Source organism: Sciurus vulgaris (genome assembly GCF_902686455.1).
Source record: "Sciurus vulgaris genome assembly, chromosome: 7".
Taxonomy (NCBI): domain Eukaryota; kingdom Metazoa; phylum Chordata; class Mammalia; order Rodentia; family Sciuridae; genus Sciurus; species Sciurus vulgaris.
In genome coordinates, this window is record NC_136467.1 from 55,053,609 (window position 1) to 55,078,109 (window position 24,501).

The following is a 24,501-nucleotide window of genomic DNA, read 5'->3' on the forward strand; positions in this document are numbered from 1 at the left end:
CTGGGCACCATGGCACTTGCTTGGAATCCCAGAGGCTCGGCTAAGGCAGGAGGATCACAAGTTCAACTTAGTGAAACCCTAAGTAACTTAGCAAGACCCTGCCTCAAAATAAACAATAAAAAGGGCTGGGGATGTGGCTCAGTGGTTAAAATTCCTGGTTTCAATCCTTGCTCAGTACAAATAAAAAAAAAGTGCATGAATAATTGCTAGAAAATGTCAGCATACAATTTTCTGGCTGGCTTACAAACAAAATCACATGGTGATTAATGATCTCTATAAAAATGAATTGGTCAAGTTCATGTATCCAAAACAACCCCATGTTAGAATAAAGAGCACAGAGGGATGAAGAAATATGAGAGGAATGTGAATGAATTTAATGAGATGCCATTTCATGGATGCCACATTAACATACATTAAATATGCTGAAAAGCACCTACCGCTTCCACCCTGTGTAATTAATCCTTCATCTTCAAAGATGTCAAAACTCTCCTGGCGACTCTGGGTCGTTTCAGATTTTAACATCTCCAGGGGCATTCGCAAGACAGTAAGATTATACTGAAGTGAGTGGGACAAATCATAGCTGTAACTGAGAAGAGAATTTTAACATAAGAATTACAAAAGCAAAGCACGTTTCATGGTCTTGCTCCCATATGGAATTAAAATCTGTGAACTAAATTACTTAGCACCTGTTACTTCACTTAGAAGCAATGCTGTTCAAATAAGCACCGTAAAACACAGCAAAATATGAACATGCTTGGAAATTCAAACACTCATGGCAAGACTTAGATATATGCATGAGTAGAAATATATAATACAATGTGAGTTACCTACATTCATTGATTTGTACACTGTGCATTTATTGCTTCATAATGAAATCAATGTACATTCATGGTCTTATGCAAAGGGGTCACGTTTTCATATATATCTGAATGGGATCCACACTGTACATACTACAATATCCACCTCAATAGTGCATGGTTCTGAAAACTGGTTTACACATGAACCAAAATAATTCTATTAATTATTAATGATAGTATAATAAATGACTTCAAAAAAAGACAAGAATAAGCATATAAGATAAGTCATTACAGTGCAACATGTTTCAGGAAAGTAAAACCTTATAAAAATTATATAATAGTCTATGCAAATAATTTGGAGTTTAGGCCAAAAGAAACATGTTACAATTCTGATCTCACATAATTAACAATCTTATAAGTATCTCCAGCATACATTTTTGGCACAGAATTTCAGAAGACATCTTAAATACTTCAGGTTAATACAAATTTGTTTTTAAAATATTTTAGTAATACTTTAAAATAATTAAAAATTCTGTCTGGAGAATCACACATCTTCTTATTTCTTTTTTAGCTTACTTATATAATTTTATTAAACTGATTTCAATTCCATCTATGAAATTCAACTTTATCACATTTGCTTGATGGATCCATCCATTTTATAGTATGCAATCTTAAAGGGATGAAAGCTATATTAAGAAGTTGGTTTCTGACTTTTAACAATCAGTTCTTCCTATTTAAAACAATTGCTTTATTCTAGGTGAGTCATAAGGATGAAGTATACCTTTCTTAAAGGACTACTGATGAGGCACAAAAACTTTAATTACATTATTTTTACTTTTGGAATGACTTGATAACTGAGAAATATGAAGCAGAAGATCATTTTTAACAGTACCACTGAACTTCAGTAATAATTCAGACATTATAAACATAATAAAGACTGAAAAGAAGATGATGGAGACAAATACAAGGTAAATATACATTAAATAAACATTTGGGGGGATGGAGGTAAACTCAGTGGCAGAACACTTGCCTTGCACATGTGAAGCCCTGGATTCTATCCCTGAACATCAGAAAACAAAACAAAACAAATATTTATGGAAGTGAAAATGATTTTATTAGGAGCCCTTCACTCTGTGATTATTAAAACAAATTTCAGTTTTATATTAATAAAGACATCATATAGTGTACATAGTGGACATGCTTTTATTTCACAGAGAAGTGATTAACTCTATTAATTAAAAATAATTTTTTTTTAAAAAAACAAATTACCCTGTCAGTATATAATACCAATAGCCACAAATGTGCTAGGACCTCTTTCAGTTCTCATGACTCAGGTTATTAGTGCATGCTATTTTGTGTTCTACTTTTTAGTTTGGATATTATAGCAGACAGAATCTTCCTCTATCACAATAGCTATTTCTACCAGGCCCATGTATTGGTCACATCAGTGGTAGAGTAACACTTTATCATAAGGCTCTATAGTAATCTACTTGCTTGTTCTTTGATTATTGATATTTAGACTGTCCCTGGATTGGTTGGTTTGCTTGTTAGGCTACCATAAATATGTGTCCATAAATGTCTCTTCACTAATGGGGATCGTATTTCACCTCCTGATACATTTTTCTTAGGAGGCTTCTTCATATGTACTTCATTCCTCTTCAGGAAAACTATTAATCTACAATGGCACCAGCAGTATATTGGTAGCACAATAGTGTGTCCTATTTTTAATTTATTTGTACCTAATTTTGCCAGATTATTCACTGAAAATTGAACTGTGACACCGTTAAAACTCCTACTAGAGGCTGAATGCAGAGTTCATTTTGCTACTTTAAAATTACAAAACAAGGATATTTCTTTAAAACACATCAAGTCCTATCTAAAACAAAAAAAAATTTTATAGTGAGAATACCCTTTAGCTTATCTATTTGAATTTTCTTTTTTTTCACATTTTATTGGTGCATTACAGTTGCACATAATAGTGGAATTCATTGTTACATATTTGTACACGCACACAGTATAACAATATAATTTGGCCAATATCACTCCCCAATATGAATTTTCAAATATCAGATTTTTAAAAGGAATACTTTATATTATATTATAATATAATAATAATTATATTTTAATGCTTTGAAATAAAATAATTTGGTTATTTTAAAAAAATAATAAAGGAAGTATTACTGTGTGCTCTCATTTTATTTTTACCCCCTGAAAAATAATGTGAAAAATATAACTGATTAGTAGAGACAAAACTAAGTTCCAACTTACCTAAAGTAAAAATTGCTAGATAGGTCCACATTTTGAAATATTCGTAGATACCTTAAAAAAAAATCAAAGTATATTACATTCATACAATACTATTATTTTTCACAGTTTAACATATGTTTACATGTATTTATAAAAGCAAAACACTCATCAAACTGAATAATTCAAGCAATCCCTAGAATAGAGATTTCATCAGAAGCAGTTCTAAGTCTGCTGATCATACCTCAGAGACCCTTAACTTCATAGTTTGTTCCCTGCCACTGATTATGCCAGCTAGAGGCAAAATCGTACACCTAAATGTGGGACCTTTAGACAGAAAGCAGGACAGCAGTAAATAACTGTTTTCACTTTTACATTATGGTCTGTAAATATTTTGAGGAAGGAGAGAAGAGAGTAACAAAAACAAACAATGTGCATCATCATAATTTTAAATTGGGAAGTTTTTTGTTTTGTTTGTTGGTACTGGGGACTGAACCCAGGAGAGCCTTACCACTCCACTAAACTATAGCCCCAACGCTTTTTTTTTTTTTTTTTTTTTTTTTTTGAGACAGGATCTCATTAAATCCTGAAGCTGACCTTGAACTTATGATCATCCTGCCACAGCCTCCCTCCAATCGCTGGAATTACAGGTATGTGCCACTATGCCTGGCTAAGTTGGAAAGTTTTTAAACTGAAAAAAAAAAAAAAAAAAATATATATATATATATATATATATATATATATATATACAATATTCACATGCCTACTACTCAAGAGAAATGAATATTCACATGTTTTCATATTCACTTCAACTTTTTAAAGACAAAATAATTAGAATATAATTTAAAAATTTGAATGCCCCTTTAGTCATCTAGTCCTAGTCTCTTTCTCTAGAAGTTACCACTTTCCTGTTACTGACATGAATGGACCCTTTTGTCCTGATGTGCCTTTATTTTTACCACATCACAGGCATCTTTAAAGTGACATGTAGCTCAATGTTCATAGCAGCTCAATTCACTAAGCTATGGAACCAACCTAGGTGCCCTTCAATAGATGAATAAAGAAAATGTGGTATGTATACACAATGTAATATTACTCAGCCATAAAGAAGAATTAAATTATAGCATTTACCCATAAATGGATGGAACTGGAGGCTATCATGCTAAGTGAAATAAGCTGATCCCAAAAAACTGAAGGCTGAATGTTTTCTCTGATATGCAGATGCTGACTCATACACAATAGGTCGTGGGAAGGGAAGAGTGGAGGTTCACCAGAATGGACAGGGTGGAATGGGGGAAAGCAGGGAGATGAGAATGGGAAAAAGAATAGAATGAATTGGACAAGTTTGCTCTGTGCATATATGAATACACGACCAGAGTAATTCCACATCACGTACAACCACAAGAATGAGAAGTTATACTCCATGTACACATGATATGTCAAAACATTCTCCTGTCATGTATAACTAAAAAAATTTTTAAAAATTTTTTTAAAAATTTTTGAATTTTAAAAATGACATGTAGCATTATACTGTGTTGAATGTATTTGCCCAAATCATTTCAAACTTTGTATATTGTTCTGAAACCTTTTTTTTCACCCATTTTTTTGAAGAGTAACTGTTAAAAGCTAAGGATTTAATATGTTCACTTTAACTGACGTTTGCTATTTCATCATATAATACATGTCACATTTTATTTACCTATTCTTTGGCTGATAGACTATTAGGTTCTTTCTAGTTTCCCACTATAAGATAAAATGCTGCCAAGAACATCCCCATTTTTCTATACACATGTATGAGAGTTTCTCTAGGGCACATGTATAGAAGCAGAACTACTGGCATATACATGCTTATTTTCAGTTTTATTAGAATATATCAAACTGTCTTCCTAAGGGGTCAAATTAATATCACTATATAACTTGATGGGGCCCATGGGAACTTTGCAGAGGAAGGAAGCCCAGCCCAGGCAGTAGCTGTAAATTGAGGGGAACCTCTAGGAGGGGAACTGACCAGCGAGACCTCCCCACCGGGTGAATCTTCCCTGCCGGGTGAGGTTTCCCCACAAGGACGGTAAAACCAGAGACACAGGCCCAAACAGGCCTTGCCTCAGTCCGCAGCCTAGTTCCCCTTTGGATGACCATTGGTCAACAAGTGGAGGCACCTCTGCCCACTAGCAGGGAATATACCCCACCTGAAGGCCACCACTCCTAGAGAGGCAGCTTCCTTGTGGAGCACCGCATTATCAACTTCCTCCAAGACTTCAGCCTACTGAAGGCTAAGAGGGGATATATATAGAAATCTTCAAGGACATTGTAAGTCAATAGAGGAAATCTGCAGTATCTCAGCGGTCCACTGATACCTGAACAATATGAGAAAACAAGGAAAGAAAATGCCACAAACAAATCTAGATGTTACATTGATAAATCCCAATGACAGCATGGCAGATGAAATGACAGAAAAGGAGTTCAGAATGTACATAATTAAAATGATCAGGGAATCAAACGATGAGATGAAAGAGCAAATGCAGGCACTGAATGATGAGATGAAAGAGCAAATGCAGGCATTGAATGATTGCACTATATAACTTGATGATATTCACAGTATTATCACTCATAGCATAAATTCATTTCCCATGTCTCTGCTACCATTTGACAACAGTAGATATTTTAATTATTCCCAAACTAGTGAGAATGAAATGGTACCTTTTTAAATTTACAGTTCCCAAATTACTAGCAAGGTTCAGCATCTCTTCTGTTAGCTGTCTCTTCCTAACATTTAATCATTTCTGTTAGGTTGTTATCTTCTTCTCATTGATGTGGAAAAATTCTTCAGATATTCTACATACTGATCTTTATTATATGTTGTAAATGTCTACTCTCAGGCTTTAGCTTATCTCCCAAAATCTGTCTGAATTGTAATATTTTTAAATATTGAAAGCATCAAATATATCATTGTTTTCTTTATGCTTTGTGTTTTTTGTATTTTATTTGTGAAACTCTTCCATGTCAGGATACTTTTTTTCCTTAAAATTAAAATACCTATTTTTTTTCCTTAAAAAAAAATACTTTTTTTCCTTAAAATTATCTTTGAACTTCTGAAATTGCCTCTTGAGTACTGTCAGAGGTTAGAGTCTAATTTTATTTTTGTCCAAATGGAAAACCAGCACTATTCAGCCTACCTTTTCCCCAATGATTTGTTGTGTTCACTCTTACCTTGTGCCATTTTCCCATAAAGCAAATCTTTTCCTGAACTTTCTCAACTCTGCTCATCAATCATTGTCCATTCCTTTACCAATACCAAGCATACTAATATCTGATCATCTTAATTATACTTACTGATTATCTTTATTACTGTAAGTTTTGCTATCTAGTTAGATTTATCCCTTCATTTTTCTCTTTTAGAATTATTATCTAAACTATGCTTAGATGTTTACTTTTCTATATGAATTTTAAAATAATTTTGTCATTTTTAAATTTTTTAAAATCCTCTTCAAATTTGATTAGAATTACATTAAATTTATGAATTAATTTTGGAGAAAACTAATCTTTATGATATTGAGTCTTCTCATCCATGAACAAAGGGACATCTTTCCAATTATTTAGGAATTTTAAATATCTTTTAGTAACGATTTAAATTTCTCTGTAAGGTTTTGTACCTTTTATTATGATTCTTTCCAGGTTTCTTATGGGTTTGGAGGCTGTTGGGATTGGGGTCATTATTAAATTTCCTAGTTGGTCAATGCCTGTGTGTAGAAACACTACTGGTTCTCACATGCTGATAGTTTTCTTCAGTCACCTTGCTGAACTCTTTCATTAGTTCTGAGAGTTTGGAGATATTCTTATATTTTTTTCAAGTAAAAAATCATGCTGTCTACATAATGACAATATCTCCTTTTTAAGTTTTATACCTTATTTTTCTAGTCTTATTGAATTGGCTAGGGCCTTAAACACAATATTGAATATTAGTTGTGATGGCAGTTATCTCCTTGTTCCTTATGTTAATTAAAGGCAATACTTTTAAAGTTTTACTCTTAAAAATACTTTTGGATATAAGTTTTTAATAATTATCATTTATCAAGTTTGATTAAATTCATAGTTTGCTAAGACTTTTTTTATTGTAAACAAATGGGATACATGTTGTTTCTCTGTACATGGAGTCAAGGCATACCATTTGTGTAATCATAAATTTACACAGGGTAATGTTGTTTGATTCATTCTGTTATTTGATCATAAATGGAGACTGAATATGTCAAATATATTTTCTGTAAATATTAAAATGATCATAATTTTTCCTAACAATTTAAAGTGGTAAATATTTACTAATATTTTACCAAATATTTTTACATAAATGCATTATTGGATTATATAGTTTTGTAAGTATATTAAACATTTTCCTATCAAATAATATTACTTTGTTCTATTTATGATGAGGTATTAATATAACTGTTTCATTCTGGATAATGTACTACTTATTATTAATCCTAGGATAATTTTCCTCTTTAAAGATAGTAAAATTTCTACATAGAACAAAACAATTTGGCTAAAGAATCATAAAGATGTGGTTTATTAATTAAATAAACCTCTTCAACTCTTTTCCATCTCTTATTCATATGCATTGGTCTATTTAATTCACTTTTAATTAATAAACTATTCCAGTCTGTAAGGTATATGTGATAAAATTTTTCAGTTAGTGCAAGACAAAGATCTACTTTATCCATGAAACTGTACTTATCCTCATCTGCAAAAAATTATTTTTTAACAAACACCATCTTCAAATCATAACCAAAAACATTACAAGAATTCAGAAAACCTTAATCTAATGATCTCAAGCAAAAGAGTCACACCACCTTAAATTTTAGTTTATATATCAAAACAATACTATCAAAGTACACAGCACAACAAATCTAAACTGTTACTATACTAAAATATAAATACACTTTTGTTTCATTTTAACCCTTATAATACTAAATGAATTGAAACTTTGTAATTTTAAATATGTAAATATATCTATGTAGCTTTTCTCTACATTCCCAAGGCTCCAATAATTCTTCCCAAAACTTCACAAAAGACATCAAATCTACAAAAAAAATTGGAGAGAACATAGTACAATGAACACCAGCCCTTTTTCTGATTTCACTGTTAAAACCCTGTCTTTAACACATAGTCTCTCTCTTTAAATAAACAAGCACAATGTATTTTTCTAAACCATTTGATTGCATAACACTAATGTGAAAATCTGAAATCAGAAATGTTCCAAAATCTGTCCTTACGTATGTGTGTGCATGAACATGTACATTTCAGTCAAGGATCTAACTGAAATTCACGTGCTGCATCTGTCATTTCTGTTCTAAAATCTCAACAGTTAGTCCTATGTTTCATTTTTTTTCTGTCTTTGATGACTTTAATATTTTCAGAGTCTAGGCCAGTTGTCTTGAAAAAATTCATACAATATGAATTTGTCTTATTTCATCATGCTTACAGTCAAGTGAAATATTTTCAGCAAATTAAAAAAAAAAAAAAAAAAAAAAAACCCGAAGGTAATCTTTCCCACTGCTTCACATTACGTGGCAAATAATGACATTTTTATCTCATTATAGGTGAAGCTAAGTTTGATCATTTGGTTAAGTACCTCTGCCATTTTTTAATTATAAAACTTACTTTTCCTCTTTGTAAATAATAATCATTGTTGGTCCTTATCTGAATCAATTGTTATAATGAAGCCTTCATAGCCTGGAACAAGAGTTGTAAGCCAAAATTTGACCTTTATATATAACATTTATAATCCTTTGTTTCTATTATGTTTTCTAATTGTCCTGCCACATAATAAAAAATAAGTTGCTACCACTAGTACATACCTAGCTTCATCAGGGTGAGTAATCCGTACAGAATCATTGGGTATATAGATCATATTTGTATCTTCGATCTTATATATTGCATGACCACCGATATCTGCCATCTTCCTCCTTTTAGTTATCAACACAATATAATAGCCTTCTAAAAACCTGACAAAACCTGTGCAACAAAAAAAGAAAAAATAAATATAATGTCTTGTAAATATAGTAAGGTTTTTAGATACATATTTAAGAGGTCAAAGACTTTTGACACATTTCCTATCTCATTTACAGTCATAAAAAATTTTGGTTGTCTCAGAATTATTATCTAGAAATATCCTTACAGTCATTTATCTCACTTAAAAATATTAATGTAAATAATTTTACTTAATTCATTAATTCCTTTAATCTCATTCAAACAGGACTGAGGTGCCTTAAGCAAAACTGTACACAAGATTAAGGGGAGTCATTCAATGGATATAGACTTTCAATTCTGCATAAATGAAAAGTTCTAGAGATGTGTTGCACAATAAGGTACATAGAGCTACTAGATGGTTAAGGACCACCGCAGGGACAAAAGACAGATGCATTCCAAGGCCTTCTGCATATAGGGATGTTACTCACAGAATGTCTATCTAAAAACTAATGATATAAGTTTTATTAACTCTAAATTTACCTTACCTATCTTGTTCCCCTTTAAGATTGAGGACACCAAGATAAGAGTAACTAAGGTATTTTTGAGATTTGCAGCAACATTCAATTGCCAACTTTACAGTTTTTTTTAGTCATTGCCCTGCACCTTCCAGGCAGATAACCTTAATATGAGACTGTTGGCCAAGCACGTTGGTGCATGCCTGTAATTCCAGAGGCTCAGGAGGCTGAGGCAGGAGGATTATGAATTCAAAGCCAGCCTCAGCAAGTTAGCAAGGCCCTAAGCAACTCAGTGAGACCTTGTCTCTAAATAAAATATTTAAAATAGCTGAGGAAAAAAAAAGGTTGAGATATGACTCAGTGGTAAAGCACCCCAGGTTCAATGATCCCTGTACCAAAAAAACGATGAGACTGCTCCCGGCACCCCCAAGCAGGAGTAGTCACCTCATGAGAACCAAACTGTCCCCCTGTCAGGATAACACATCTGGTAGATAATCATCTTAGAGGACAAATGGAGATTGGCCCTTCATGTGATAAAAACTTCTCCAGGAGCTACCTGTAAAACCAGAACTGAGTAACCTGATAATAGACTTGTCTCCTTATTTGGGGAACAGCCTAGTCTCTCTTTTTTCAGTGTTGTCTCTCCTCTCCTTGAGGTAAACCACCCCCAATTAAGGCTTTGCCTATGTTCTCATGCTCTTTGGCCCAGTTTCATTACTATTGTCACTGGATCAGAAGTGCCCAATATTACTACTGCGATACCAGGCATGGACAAGTGGGTTCTCTGTCTTACAAATTCAAAGAATGAAATCCATGAACCTAAGGGTGAGAGCAAAGCAATAGGATTTACTGGAGTAATAGAAAGAAAGCAGAGCTCCCAAAGATGGAGGGATCCCAAGAGAAGGATGTCAATAGGTGCCTGTTGTCTAGGGGTTTTTATGGGCTTGGTCTGTCCCTATAGGTGAGTGGTGGGGTATAGGGTTCTGAAAGGGTCCAATCAACTCTATTTTGTCTTCTTCGATGAATCTGAAGAAAAGTGACTTCTGGGCCTTTGTTAGCACAAGAGTGGGGATGAGGGTTTGTTGGCACAAAAGGAAGTACTTGGAGTAGGGGTAGATTTTGTGTTTGGCTGTTGTTAGGGATAGGGGTAAGGGTAACCATGGAAGAGCCATTGTGGTCAAAGCTCAGGAGCAATGACAGGATGTTCTAGCTAAGGAGGAGCCATTGTGGTTGAAACTGTCAGGGGCAGCAACAAGACGTTCTCTAGGCCTGATGTCTCCTTCTAGGATGGCATGATCTCATTCCCTCCTTCTCTTCTCTGAGGTTCTTATCCTATCTACCCAAGGGCTGTCTACTTTTCTGCCTCATTACCATTGCTCAACTGTAAACTTAAAAGTGATTAAGATGGCACATTTTATATGGGTTCTGCCTCAATTTTACTTATACACACATACTCACAAGATTAATAAGTATTAAGGAGGAAATTATAGTAAATAAAAAATAATAAGTTGAAGCCAAGAATAAAAGTAATACATCAGAATATATCTTAAGGTCCTATGTATTATTCACATTTGCCTCTATATTATCTGTTAGATAATATAGAGGAACACATGTAAAATTACACCATACACAGTGACTGAGGATAAAAACCAAATCAGTTTCCTGAAGAAGCTATCCTAGTTCTGAGAACTGGGAGATAATTCTAGAGAGTCCTCATTAAAAAGTGATAAAGGAAATAACAACCTTAGGAGAATTCTTCAGCAGTATCAAGAATACATTTTCTAGGACTGTTTCATATGTCAAAGCCAATTTGCTAAGTGTCATTCTCTACACACTAAAAGAATGCAGACAAAGCACACAGATGAATGGGGGTCTAGTTTCATTTGAAGATACAATATAAGTATCTATAGGAGCATTTCCTCTAATGTGTTCTCCAGGAAATATTCTTCCAGAGGAACAATAGCAGATGTGAGCAAATAAATTTGGGAAATACTGGGCAAAAAAACTCAAGATAGACAAACAAACAAAAAAAACCCACATAAATTCTCAGAACTTTCCAGTACTGTGCTAATGTATACTGTGAGGTACCTTTCTGGATTCTTCTGATCAAGGAACTTCCTTCCCTTCCTTTAAAAAAATAATTACCAATGGATAAATGTTTTTAGAAACATATTTTGGGACTTCATGGACTCTTGAAAATGAGTGGCAAAACTCAACTTGAGCCAACTCAAATTTAAAAAGGAATTTATGTTAAAGATATTGAAGTGATTCATGACACACATGGGCAAACTGCAACTGAGTGACAGAAGAGAGTCAAGATGTGCCTCTGAACAACTATTCCATTCCTCTCTCTCTCCACAGACCAGACTCCTCTACTTCTCTAAATCATATGGTGGGAAAAACAGCTGCTGACAAGCTTTTCAACCAAAAGTTTCACTAGGAAGAAACTAACTCTTTTACAAAGTTCAATTCCAGAACTCCTAGGAAAGGACTAGGGTTGACCTAATTTGGGTAGGGTGCTTAGCCCTGGACCAAAATGAACTGTGGCCAGTGAACAGGGTCATGATGCACTGTAAGCCATTTTTATAAGAATAGGTTACTTAGATTGGGCAGGAGGAGGTAGTGCCAATTCCCAGAAAAGTGAAGAGGTTGGGTAGAAAAACAATGAGTCCATTAAATTACATATCCTTCATGAAATCTACAGATATCATTTCTGATAGTTATAAAACAGACTCCCTCTGAAATTAAGGGTAACTTCCCAGTAACCTGGTTTCTGTACTTCCTTGTACTAAGAATAAAAATAAATAAAAATTCCTCACGCTGAGGACAGATGCTAAGGAAATTAAGACTGACATGATCTCTGGATAACGAAATCTGTGTATATATATTTCCTGCCTTTTGTCCCACTCTGCCTTCTCTTCTAAAAGCTTCCCACGCCCTTGAATCCCCCCAAAATGGAGATTTAAGACAAAAAGCTTTTCTCCGTGTTCCTTAAAACTGATTTTGAATAAACCTTTCTCTACCAACCTGACTCCTGAGTATTTATGGAGTACAAGGAGTCATAAAATCATTTCCTCTAGTAATAGTTAAGCTTCTTTAAATTTTCAGTTACACAGCAATTTGTATTTTTTTCTATATCTTATTGGTGCATTATAATTATATATAATGTAGAATAGTTAAGCTTTTTATAAAAACAAGTGAGTATTCCTTATTCAAAACGCTTCAGATTTTGGATTTTTTTTAGATTTTGGAAAATCTGCATTTTAAGGTATCTTGAAAATGGGACATAGTCTAAACAGTCTAGACATTTATACATTTATATAAATGAATTTACATATTGTATAACATATATTTATATTATATATTTATGTTACATATTATGTATGTTATACTTAAAATTATAAATATAAATGTATAATTTTTATATTTATATATAAATTTATATTTATATGAATATAAATATTTGTATATTTATATATTCATTTATTTATTCATTTCACCATGCCTTACACATAGTTGGAAAATAAATTATCCAAATTTCCAATTTGGATAATATTTTTAATAATTTTGTGCATAAAATGAAATTTTACAGTGTGGGATTTTCCACTTGAGTGTTCTGTTAGCTCTCAAAAAAGTTTCAGATTTTGGAGCATTTTGGATTTTGGATTTTTGGCATGGGGATATTCAACCTGTATTAGAGAGTTGAAAAATAAAGTTACATTTTATGTCAAATCATTAAAATGCATTATGTTCTATATCAGTGATTAAAGACAGATTCATATGCATTAATGTTTGGTAGCATTTAATTCTCAGCACAGTAGTTTGTTTAAAAAAAAATGGCTCCCAATACATTGCTTTTGGAGTTAAAACTAACTTTCTTGGTGGAGTGGGGAGGAAAGCTTCACTTCTGACATAGCTCTGTAAGGAGCTCAGCAAACTCTTTCCCCAGGAAAGCAAATATAACTGGTGAAAATTATTAAAACAAAGTAAACACAGAAAGTTTCCAGAAATTGTCCTAAGGGTATAAAGCAAACGGAGAAATACTTATTCAAGAAAATCTACTAAGTCTTGGTAAGAACAGCAAGTCTGTGGCATTTGAATCACGGTCTGCTTATACACCCCCTCCCAATAACAGGTGATACACTTCAGGCAGGCACAGCTAAGAGGACAGGGTTCATTCCTCTCTCCCCAATTCCCAGCCTAGACCACAGTTACTGCTCAAGAGGGACAGGCCACCAGCACTTCTCATCCCTGGCAGAAGCTCCACTATAGGCAAGTATAGCTGAGGTTGTGGTCCTTTCTTCTACCCAGTTCCTACTTGCAGGGTGGCTACTCTATCCTGACATGACTAGTCAAGAATTCTGGGTCGCAGTGGCCCTTGCCTCAGTTCACTATCAGGACAAGTCAAATAAGGCATATACAACTGACTTGTCATCAGAAACAATGGAGACCAGAAGGTAGGATGATGCCACATCCAAAGCACTGAAAGAAAAACTGTCAACCAAGAATCTTCTATTGAGCATAACTATTTTTTCAAACAAATTTACACCCATTTCTCATATATTCTATAAAGCCTAAGCTGGTCCTTTACTACAAAGAGCTGAGAAGCACTGCTCTAGATTCCTATAGATAGTACAATAGTTTAACATGGTAACAGTTCAAAATATTCCAATGAGAATGTCCACAAATTAAAAATGCTAAAAGTTAGTAGAGAAAACATTTTAGCTTTAGAATGGAAAATAACCATTCTAATCATTTCACATGGCCCCGAATAATCTGGTCTCACCTGACTACTCCCCAACATCATAGCTCCCATAGGCATCTTCATTTCTGCACTTATGCTGTCACTCCTACAAGAATCCCTTCTTGCCTCCCTATATCTATCCATATCTTATTCCACCCTCCGGGTTCAGCTTGAGTCTCATCCACGCCAGAAAAATCTTTCCTGGCCATTCCAGATCCAAGCGATCTACTTCTTATGAAATCTGCAATACAATTTAACTTATACAGCTTGGTTTTTAATTATAATTATAATCTTGGAATTGATTCATGTGCATTCATTTTTATCATATATGCTAGCCCAATCAGACACAAATCCATAGTACAGTAGAACAGGTTTTCTGATCCACCACAATGAAGGAACTGCATAAGGTCAAAGCTTATTATTAAAGCAAATTTAAATGAAGAGGCTCAAACCTGTATTTACAGAGATTAATACCTACTCTGGACTATGAAGTAGATCCAGGGTCCTGTTTCCTTGAATACAACAGAGGTAGCAATATCATAGAGTATTAAGTCTAGAAACCCCTTGTCTGAAGTCTGCACCTAAATTGTAAATTAAAGCCACTTCTCTGCATCAGAGTGACTTATATCATCCAGATTACAGTGGAATGTTTTATCTTATTGATATAATTTCAAACAACAAAGTTTCTGATGGTCTGTGATTATAAAGAAAGCTTCTTGGTAAGAAAGCAGTTGTCATCTAAAGAAGGAGGCCACAATACTACATTACTGCAGCCTGTCTTTAGGAGAAATTTCTGTTAATTTTGAAGCTAGTTTAATGTATCTGCTATTCCAGCTGATGAATGGCAGAGCAGAAGTTTATAGTCCCTTCTAATTTTTACTTTTTATTCCACAAGGAGCCAGACAGACCCAAAAACATTTCTATATTTATATGTCTCCTGGATAAAACTGAGCTGTGCTAAGCACATAATCAGATTCTATACAAATGATATTTAATATCTGATGGATGGATAATGATGTTTTAAACAAGCAAAGCCAGATGATGGGTTATGAGTATAAAGCTATGGAGCCTTGAAAACTCTCTTCAAGTAGTCTATGTAGTGGGGGAAAAAAGGTATTCAGAGGAAGGCACATTTCTTACCAACAACACCAAAAGCTGAGACGGCTCTAAATAACCCAGAGGATCCTTTCTGTCCCATCTTTGTTCTATTTCCTAGATCCAAGCGGCCAAGAAGTTCCCGCACTTCTTGTTGAGTATATACATGCTAAAAATAAGCATATATAATCTGTAAGGTCATGCTTACTCTTTAGATTATTTAGTATTTACCCCTGAAAATTAAGATGCCATAATGAATTGCTAGCTATTTCATAACAACTACACAGTACTGTATGACTAAGCTACAATTTTTAAAGCCAACGAGTTCTTTAACATTAGCAATTAGTACTAAATTTATTGCTAATTAATGTTAAATTAATTGCTAATTATGAAATTAAATTATTGGATCAAATTGCTATACTAAAAAATGTTAAAATCATATACTCTGATCCAGAGTTCCAGAGGTCCAGAGATTTAAGGGATTCACAGACATAATTCAACAAGAAGGCAAATCCCTTAAAACTACATGAAAATGTTGGAATATTGTGCATTTTTATGAAAAGGCCTATAGCTGTTAGCTTCTCAAAGTATTCCCCAATTAATTAGTCCCACCACCAAATAAAGCTGAGAACCATACATTATATTAATAAAACCTCACTAGCAGATGGTGGGGGGAATGGACTCTCAGGAGTAGTAGCATAATAAAGAACTTATCCAAAATTATTACAACACAGAAAACAGTATCATAAAGAGTTTAATGAAAATAAACCCTAAATTTCAACTACTAATATACTTGCGAAGCCAAGACTCCACATGGATTGAGAAACATTCACAGATAAGAACTTTAACACAAAGGGTAAGTTAAATTCTTTCATTTGTAAAATTAAAATTAACTATTCAACACAACTACACTGTATTTCACTTTTGGCTAACAGTTAAATGTTTTAGTGCCAAATGAATTAAGCCTCTGTATTTCTGACTCTGGATAACATATCTGGATAAGAGTAGCTTAATAGATCTTCAGTGTATAGCAAGTCATCAGAAGAGATCTTAGCGTGATTTTTTTTTTTTCAAATTGCTGTTTTTGTTGTTTGTTATTATTTATTTAAACTTTCAGTTTTCATTTCCCAGAAGGAAAGAGTAGAAGAAAGAGAGGTTTGATCTCATGGGAAGAGTCTCTGGATCTCACTCCTCCTATTCCATATTTTCCTTGAAGATCCCTTAGAGATCCTACACTGTGGGATGGATAGATGTGTCCTACTGAAGATCTGAGAGCCATCCAGGAAAAAAATGGTCCAATTCTCCAACCCTGTCACATATCATGTTGTGTCACCATTGTCTGAAGAAGGAAGGAGAGCCAAATGTCTTAAAATCCCAGGCTGAGACAAGAGGACTTCATGTCCAATGAGAACATCATCAGCAATTGAGGGACACCTCTATAAAATATCCCTGTTCCTGCTGATGGGCAGAATCACAGCCTTTGAGACAGGAGTCCCCTGTGTTTCTCCTTTGTTAGGAAAGCAATAACCCTTCTCTTTCCTTGTTCTCAAAACTCCTCATTATTGGATTGGCACTGGGGACAGAGACTGAGCTTTTAGCAACAGGAAGAAAAGGAAAGAAGGAAGGAAGGAAGGAAGGAAGGAAGGAAGGAAGGAAGGAAGGAAGGAAGGAAGGAAGGAGGGAGGGAGGGAGGGAGGGAGGGAGGGAGGGAGGGAGGGAGGGAGGGAGGGAGGGAAGGGAGGAAGGAAAGGTGGGTGGATGGAGAGGGACTTGGCCATATAAACACAGTCAGTTCATACTATATAGTCCCCCACCATAAGGGAAGGGGGTTTGGGGGGAGTACAAAAAATAAACCAGCAAAGTAAAAGCAAAAGGAGGGAGGGAGGAAAAGGAAGGGAGGTGGAAGAGAGAGAGAGAAGAGAGAAAGAAAAAGAGAGAAGGAGAAAGAAAGAAGAGGAAAAGAGAGAAGAGAGGTGGGGCAGGGCAGGAAGAGTAGGGAAGGATCTGATCCTCCATAAGCAAAATCAGGGACTAGAGGTGATTTTTAACAGTGTAATATAATAGTAAGTCTATGGGATAGAAGTCTTCCCTGACTTCCAGTAACATCATACTCAAACGTAGCAATAGATAATCTCTCTTCAGCAGACACTATATTAAGTTACAGTGGAACCTTCAAACGTCAACTCTTTAAGAAAATATATTCATTATCTTATCTGAAGATTGTGCTTTCAAAAATGAATCAAAATGAGAGACAAATTATAATTTTGGCATAATTTTTGACATTAGTAATTTCAAAAAACCAGATTAGAGGTTCAAATCTAATCAAACAAGAAAATTTTAACTTTTAGATACATGATAAAAAAAATACATATCATTAAAAGTTACAAGGCTATTTCATATCTTTTAAACAACACACATAGGAAAATTTCTGTTTATAGTCAGGTTTGGAAGATACTTACCCTATCATCAATTATGACCAAATCTTTCGGTTCTGTTCTGTCAATTTTTAAGACACGGTATTTTGTTTCTGCATGATTGCTCCCAACGAGAAAGTATCTCTATAAATAAAAAGGAATGTCATTAGTTTTTTAAGGCAGTTTGCCCTATACACATTTTATTACCACACAGGTTGTGAAAATACATTCATAAAGTCAGGTTACTTTTTAAAGACTATTTCTGCTAAGTATAACTGACAGCTTAAAGAAAGATTGATTTCAAAAGGACAATTTTAAAACTGAAATATCCTTAGTGGCTTCAAGATAAGTATCAGTCTTATGTCTGAAATATGCCCAGTAACCAGGTCAGATGAATTTAATTATATGATAAAATTAGAAATTAATCTGATTGGAGACTGATGTTTAAGCTTTGCCAGGAAGAAGCAACTCTGATAAGAATTAGAAAGCTCACTATATAATTAGGAAGCTTAGACAATTATAGCTATTAGAATATTGATGGTTGGTCAAATAAATCTTTAAAATTTTTCTATAAGAAGTATGAAATTGACTTTAATAGTGCAACTTTAAAAATACACCTCAAAGTCCTATAAAATATTAAAATAGTTGTACTTTTCCCAAATGGTATAAGTTACATGAAATAATATTCTTTCCTTCCTGAAACACTTCCTTGGAGCCTTATACCTAAACACAACAACACTACTGCTGAAATAAATACTGAGAATAAAATGAATAACAAAAACATGGAAAAATAATCATCATATATTTAATGAAAATGTTTTTAAGAAAAACTGAATGAGATGAGTTTTTGTTTTTTATTTTGTGTGTGTGTGTGTGTGTGTGTGTGTGTGGTGGTGCTGGTGGTGAGGATCAAACCCATAGCCTCGCACATGCTTAGTACACACACTACTTCTGGGCCACAACACCAGTTCATGGATGAATTATTTTTAAATTAATTTTGGAAGATTAGTAAAAGTTCACTAATGAAAATAACTTATTTAAAGATATTTTGCTTTAAATGTTTCCTTTAAAAAGTGACATTTTTGAATACTGTAAAAAATGATTGAAAAGACAACTGCCACAATCAACTTGTGTCTTACCATCTCATTGCTCATATGAGGTATACACACACAAAGTAATAAAAATAACGAATATGATTTTCTAGATTAATGGTCGAACTTAAGAATGTAAAACCATAGGAAATCAGGACAAGAAAGATTAATGTAGGTTACTGTGGATGTAAAAATGGAAGAATACAGAATTAAGTCATCAAAAATGGGTAAGATTTTAAGATTTTACTCTATATCAGAATATGAACATTTGGTTATACTGTTTTAACTCTAAATCTACAGGAACGAATGAGTTTTTTTAATTATTATTAAGTATGTAGTCATGTGCCACATAACATTTTGGCCAACCACAGAGCTTGTATATAATGGTGGTCCCTTAAGATTATATCACCTAATGATATCATAGCTATCTTAGTTTGTGTAAGCACACTCTGTTTGTGCAACAATGAAATTACCTAATTATGCATTTCTCAGAACCTGTCCCTGTTGCTCAGAGACCCATAACTATATATCAGCTTATAAAGGTCTGATCTACTTAGAGATCATGAAGAGTAAGACTGTAGGTTAACAGATGATAGGTGAGCCCAGTATCAAGAAGAAGGCTAACCAAAAGACTCAATGCTTCATCTTCAATAAGAGGAAGGGTCCAGATGACAATACCAATTATAATGAGGTTGAAATAAAGTAATTATAATAATAATTAGTAAACTAAGTTGGAACATCCAGCAATAGATTCCATGTCCTGGGGGAGTAGCTAGAAGGGCAGGAAAACAGAGAGAGAAGGAAGAGGTCAAAGTATCTCAGTGAGGCCCCAGCTCATTCCTGGTTCTTAGGCCTAACCCACTGCTGAGAGGAGTGGGAAACCAACCTAATAAAATTCAGAAGAATAATTTGTAAACTATTCATAATTGTAAGCAGAAAAGAGAATTATTTTCTTGAAGATTTGAAAAAAAAAAAAAAAAAAAAAAGGTCCCAGGAAAGGAAACAGCAAGGGCAAAAACCTACAAGAGGAAGAATCTTGTTGCATCTCATCTGTTAGAGGAACATAACTGAGAAAATGCTACAAAGCACCTCACACAGTGAGCACAGTGTTCAACATCAAGAAGGCACTCGACAGGTGTTAGTTCATTTTCTCTTCTTTTAAAAATGTCAGTGAGTCTACGCCATTATACTTGAGGAAAAAGACAAAGAGAGCGAGAGAGAGCAAGAGTAAGAGAGAGAGAGAGAGAGAAAGTAAGAGTGTGTGTCCTAAAGAGAGGTAATCATGTACATGAACAGAATGGATTGAGAGCGAATGCACCAATTTGTTGGTCATTTGTCTTGGTCTTTGGGAGTGATGAGCATGCAATTAGCCACCATGAATAGCGTGCTAAAATAAAGGTGTGAACTGGATGCAAAGAAAATACAGAAAGGGCACTTAATTCATTTAGGGTTGGTCAGAGCAAGCTATACAGAGAGGCTGGGGCTGTCCTGATGCTGAGTTTGGTTTTGAATGACCTCTAAGCAGGACTCTGTGTACTCGGCCATGATGGGACAAGTGATAGCCTCCATTTTCATCTGTAACAATCCTCACTCATATATCTGTCTCCCTCACCCAATGCACTTTTGTTTATATCTGAATTTAATACTTACTTCCAAAGACCTGGTTTAAATTGTTTGGAGCTTGTCTCATCTAATTATAAGCACCTCAAGAGCCTAGAGCTAACTCTTTAATAACCTCTGTGGTTTTTAATTCCTAGTCTACTAGTACAGTCTGACTCCATAGACACCGGGTAAGTGTTAGAGGAAAAAAAAAAAAATCAAGTACCACAGAGTAATTTTTTAATTTGTTGGGTAATTTTCTACATTTATATTAATCCATCTTAAGCAAGATGGCTTTTCTAAATCAACCACTCAAAATGGAGGCACATCACAGTTTTAAGGGGGATAAAATCTCCAAATGAAATTCCTAGTATTTTGTAGATCCTAGGAAATTTAAAGATTAACTGCATAAGATTATGATTTGGCAGCTTGTAATAAAAAGGCAGACATGAATCCTGATATGCTTGTGGGCAAATATTTTACTGGCCTCTGGAGTACACGTAGGAATGTAGAACTACACCTCCCATATCCAGATCCTTCCAAAGATTCCATGAATCAGAGCAGTCAAAAGCTAAAATTCACAGAATTCAGAAACAGATTTGAGTGTGAAGAAAGAAATGGGAAGCAGTATAATACCCATATTCTCTCTTCTAAAATGATCTACGTGAGCTAAGAACCCTAAAAATGTTTTACACAGAGAATAGCGACCTCATGTGGACTCAGTTATCCTGGAAAGAAAACCACAGCTTTCGGTGGGCCTGCTGTGGACAGCAGAATTACTGTCTGCACTGCCCCCTGGTGAACTGGAAATCTATTTTCACACCATTTTTCTAAGCGAAAGTCTAGAAAGGTCTAGTTTCTACTCAGTCTTATTTCCTCCCTATCGAATATAGTAACTCTGTAACTATGTATACCTTAGAGTCTATTACATTTAACAGTATGCTTCAAAACGGAATTCAGCATTTGAGGCTTAAAAATTGCCCTGAAATATCTTTTCATTAAATTCTTCTCCATTGCTTATTTTTCCAAATTTACTTTGAAAAATAATTCAAACCTATAGCAAGGTACAAGAGCAGTACAATGAATGACCATATGCCCCTCACCTAGATTCACCAACTGTTAACATTTTTTACATTTTTTTTCCTTTCCTCCCTTCTGATAAAAGCTTCTTCTGAAACATTTGAAATGAATACAGGTATCTTAACACATCAGCCTTTTACTAATATTTCCTAATTACAAGGTCAACTTCCCACACAATCATACCATTGACATAACATTATTTATAATTCATATTCAAATTTCCCTTAGTGTCCCTATAATATCTATAGCTAGCTTTTGAAAACCCAGAATCTGATTGAGGATCATGCACCGCATTTGATTACCAGGTCTTTTTTTTTTTTTTTTTTTTTTTGTATCTTTTAATCTAGACTAATCCCCTGGATTTGCCTTTCCTGACCTCAACATTTTTAAAGAGTCCACTTTTTTTGTTGTTTACATTAACATCTTCTATTGATGTCATTCATCTGATCATTTACTAGTAAATGCCTCACATGTGCCCCGCACTGGACTAGATATCTGAGGGAAAAGATAAATCAAATACATATTTTGGAGAGGTATTTTGTTGATGGACTGGGTTGGAAAAGAGAATAATAAATCCAATTACTTTGTTTGAGTAAGAGTCAGATGGTGGTACCATTTATCAATGTAGGGATGATTGGAGAAGAAACATGGAAAACCAAGAGTTCTCTTCACAACATGCCTAAAGAGATCAAGCGGGTACAGGTATATGAATTCGGATCATATACCTGGTGTCACCAGCACACACACTGCATTTCAAGCCAGGGAACTGGGTTAAACCCAATAGGGAAAGTAAAGACAGAGACAAGGGACCAAAAACTAGCCCCAGGAACTGCATTGGGTGGGGTGAGCACTCTCCCACTGAGCTACATTCATCCCAGCCCTGAGGAACTCCATCATCCAGAGGCTGAATATGGAGAAGGAACCAGTTGAGAGAAATGACTCGTGACTGGGAAACTCCTGCCCAGGGCAGACACCTTGAAGCAAAAGGAGATCATCTGGAAAAGGAGGGAGCAGACATATTCACATCAAGCACTGCTGAGAAGTCAAGTCAGGACAGAGAAACACCCAGGACATCTGACATCAGGACCTTATTTGTGGTCTTGCTATAGCAATCTCAGTGAGGGGTGGGGATTCTGGATAAAGATGAGAGAGCAAGCACCCCTGCTCCTCCTAAACACAGTAAGTTTTTTTGTTTTTTTTTTTTTTATGTTTTATAATGTGCATGAGCCCCACGGGCAAAAGGAAGAGTGAAGGAGGCAGAAAAAACAGTAATAACTTGAAAAAGCATGGCCGAGAAAGCTGACTCCTAAAGTGGCAGTGGAGAGGTCATGAAGCATGAAGCAATCCAATTTACACCACAGAACCACCAAAAGGCAGGGAAATTTGTGGACTCAAGATCTCTGGAGCATCAAAAGAGGATAAGAAGCAGATAGCAAATGTTTCTAAAGAAAAAAAAAAAAAAGGTTTCAAACTCAAGAATGTTAATGTTAAGATTAACATTAGAAATTCTCAGGCGCAACATTGGAAGGTGGAAGACAAGGACATAATGCCTTCAAAATTCCAGGGGAAAATTCATTTCAATCTTTAATTCAATACTAAATTTATCAACCAGAACTAAGGATGGCATAAGAATGTTCTTAAATATACACAGGCTCAAAAAAAAATTTCATTCCATGAGTCCTTTCTCAAGAAGTAACTGAAAGAAGTGCTTCACCAAAATAAGGGCATACATCAAAAAACAGGAAGTTATGTGATCCAGAAAAATTGTCACAAATAGGAAATAGGGTGATAGTGAAGGGAGATCCCAGGATGGCAGCTATGCCACAGGCCTTGGGAGCAGCCAGTCCAGACTTGAACCACTGCTTTAAGAATATGAAATCTATAACATATGTCAGGTGTGTGAATGTGTTAAGAGAAAATTTACACATCTGGGGGAAAGTCTGAAGTAAATTTATTATAAATTCATAGTAAGAGCCAGGAATTGTAGGATGAAAGAAAGGTCATCTCAAGTATTGGCAAAGTCTGAAATAGTCAAGGGTTCGTGGTTCAAGGTGAAGGCAAAGAAGACAAATAAAATACCCAAGAGCAATAGGGAAGGAAAGAAAGCAGTAAAAGAAGGCATGCATCAGTATAAATGCATTCATCAGACAAAGAGAAGCAGATTCAATCAACATTGCTGGGGGACATGTTTGTTTATAGATATGTTGGGGGATGCTGGTTTGAGAGGAGTTGGGGTAGAGAATACCAAACAAATTAAAACACACATTAAGATAGAAGAAGATCTGAGCTGGCTCTTTTCTGAAAGTTGAGTGTCATAGTTCCAGAAAAGATTAAAATATCAGTATGTAACTTCATCAGTATGGTGACTTAGTATAAAGATGAATGTGTTTCTAAAATATATACATAAAATCCAAATGGAATACAATAGATAATCCATTTAAAAGGAAATTTAGAATCTACTAACATTATTACCTCCTTTAATATTGACAGGCTAATTAATCATTCATTTTTCATCTGAGGGAGGAAAGTCAGCCTTCAGGAAAAGGAAGAAATTTTAGGTTGTATGACAGCTTCAATTAATGTTAAACTTCACTTGAACTTTTAGATTAAATACATTATTTTTACACAACATCTTGAAGTTACTTCTCACAGTCTCATGCTATTGCAGGCCTGCTGCCTCCCTTAATCCAGCAATCCCAATAATGGGTAGGATATCTCTAAAAGGGGAAGTGAGTCTTATAGCCCAAAGGGCTGTCCAGGTACACCTGTTAGAAAGTCAGAACTTTACTGATGGGGATGGCTCAAATCCCAAACTTTGTCACCTCCAACCACATCTCCTAAACCTGCTATAATCACTACTATTCTCTCTGCCAGTTGGCATCCTTTGGCTCCTGCTTCAATTCCTCAGCCAACTATGGTCTATATTATTCTCTCTAGTTTCCTAATAAATTCAAGATG

At 34.7% G+C, this 24,501-nt stretch overlaps 1 protein-coding gene across 2 annotated transcripts in view; it reads right to left on the reverse strand.

Annotated features, from left to right (window-relative positions):
- FIG4 (FIG4 phosphoinositide 5-phosphatase) overlaps positions 1 to 24,501 on the reverse strand; it is a 118,281-nt gene that overhangs the window by 89,004 nt on the left and 4,776 nt on the right. The window contains exons 2-7 of one of the 2 annotated variants that reach the window (XM_079149117.1): positions 17,819 to 17,917; positions 16,549 to 16,698; positions 15,405 to 15,528; positions 8,894 to 9,050; positions 3,066 to 3,116; positions 438 to 586 (exon numbers count right to left, since the gene is read on the reverse strand). In XM_079149117.1, coding sequence (XP_079005243.1) covers positions 438 to 586; positions 3,066 to 3,116; positions 8,894 to 9,050; positions 15,405 to 15,528; positions 16,549 to 16,638 — 571 coding nt within the window. In that variant the 5' untranslated portion in view covers positions 16,639 to 16,698; positions 17,819 to 17,917. The remainder of the gene's footprint in view (positions 1 to 437; positions 587 to 3,065; positions 3,117 to 8,893; positions 9,051 to 15,404; positions 15,529 to 16,548; positions 16,699 to 17,818; positions 17,918 to 24,501) is intronic. The other variant, XM_079149116.1, reaches the window with a different exon arrangement.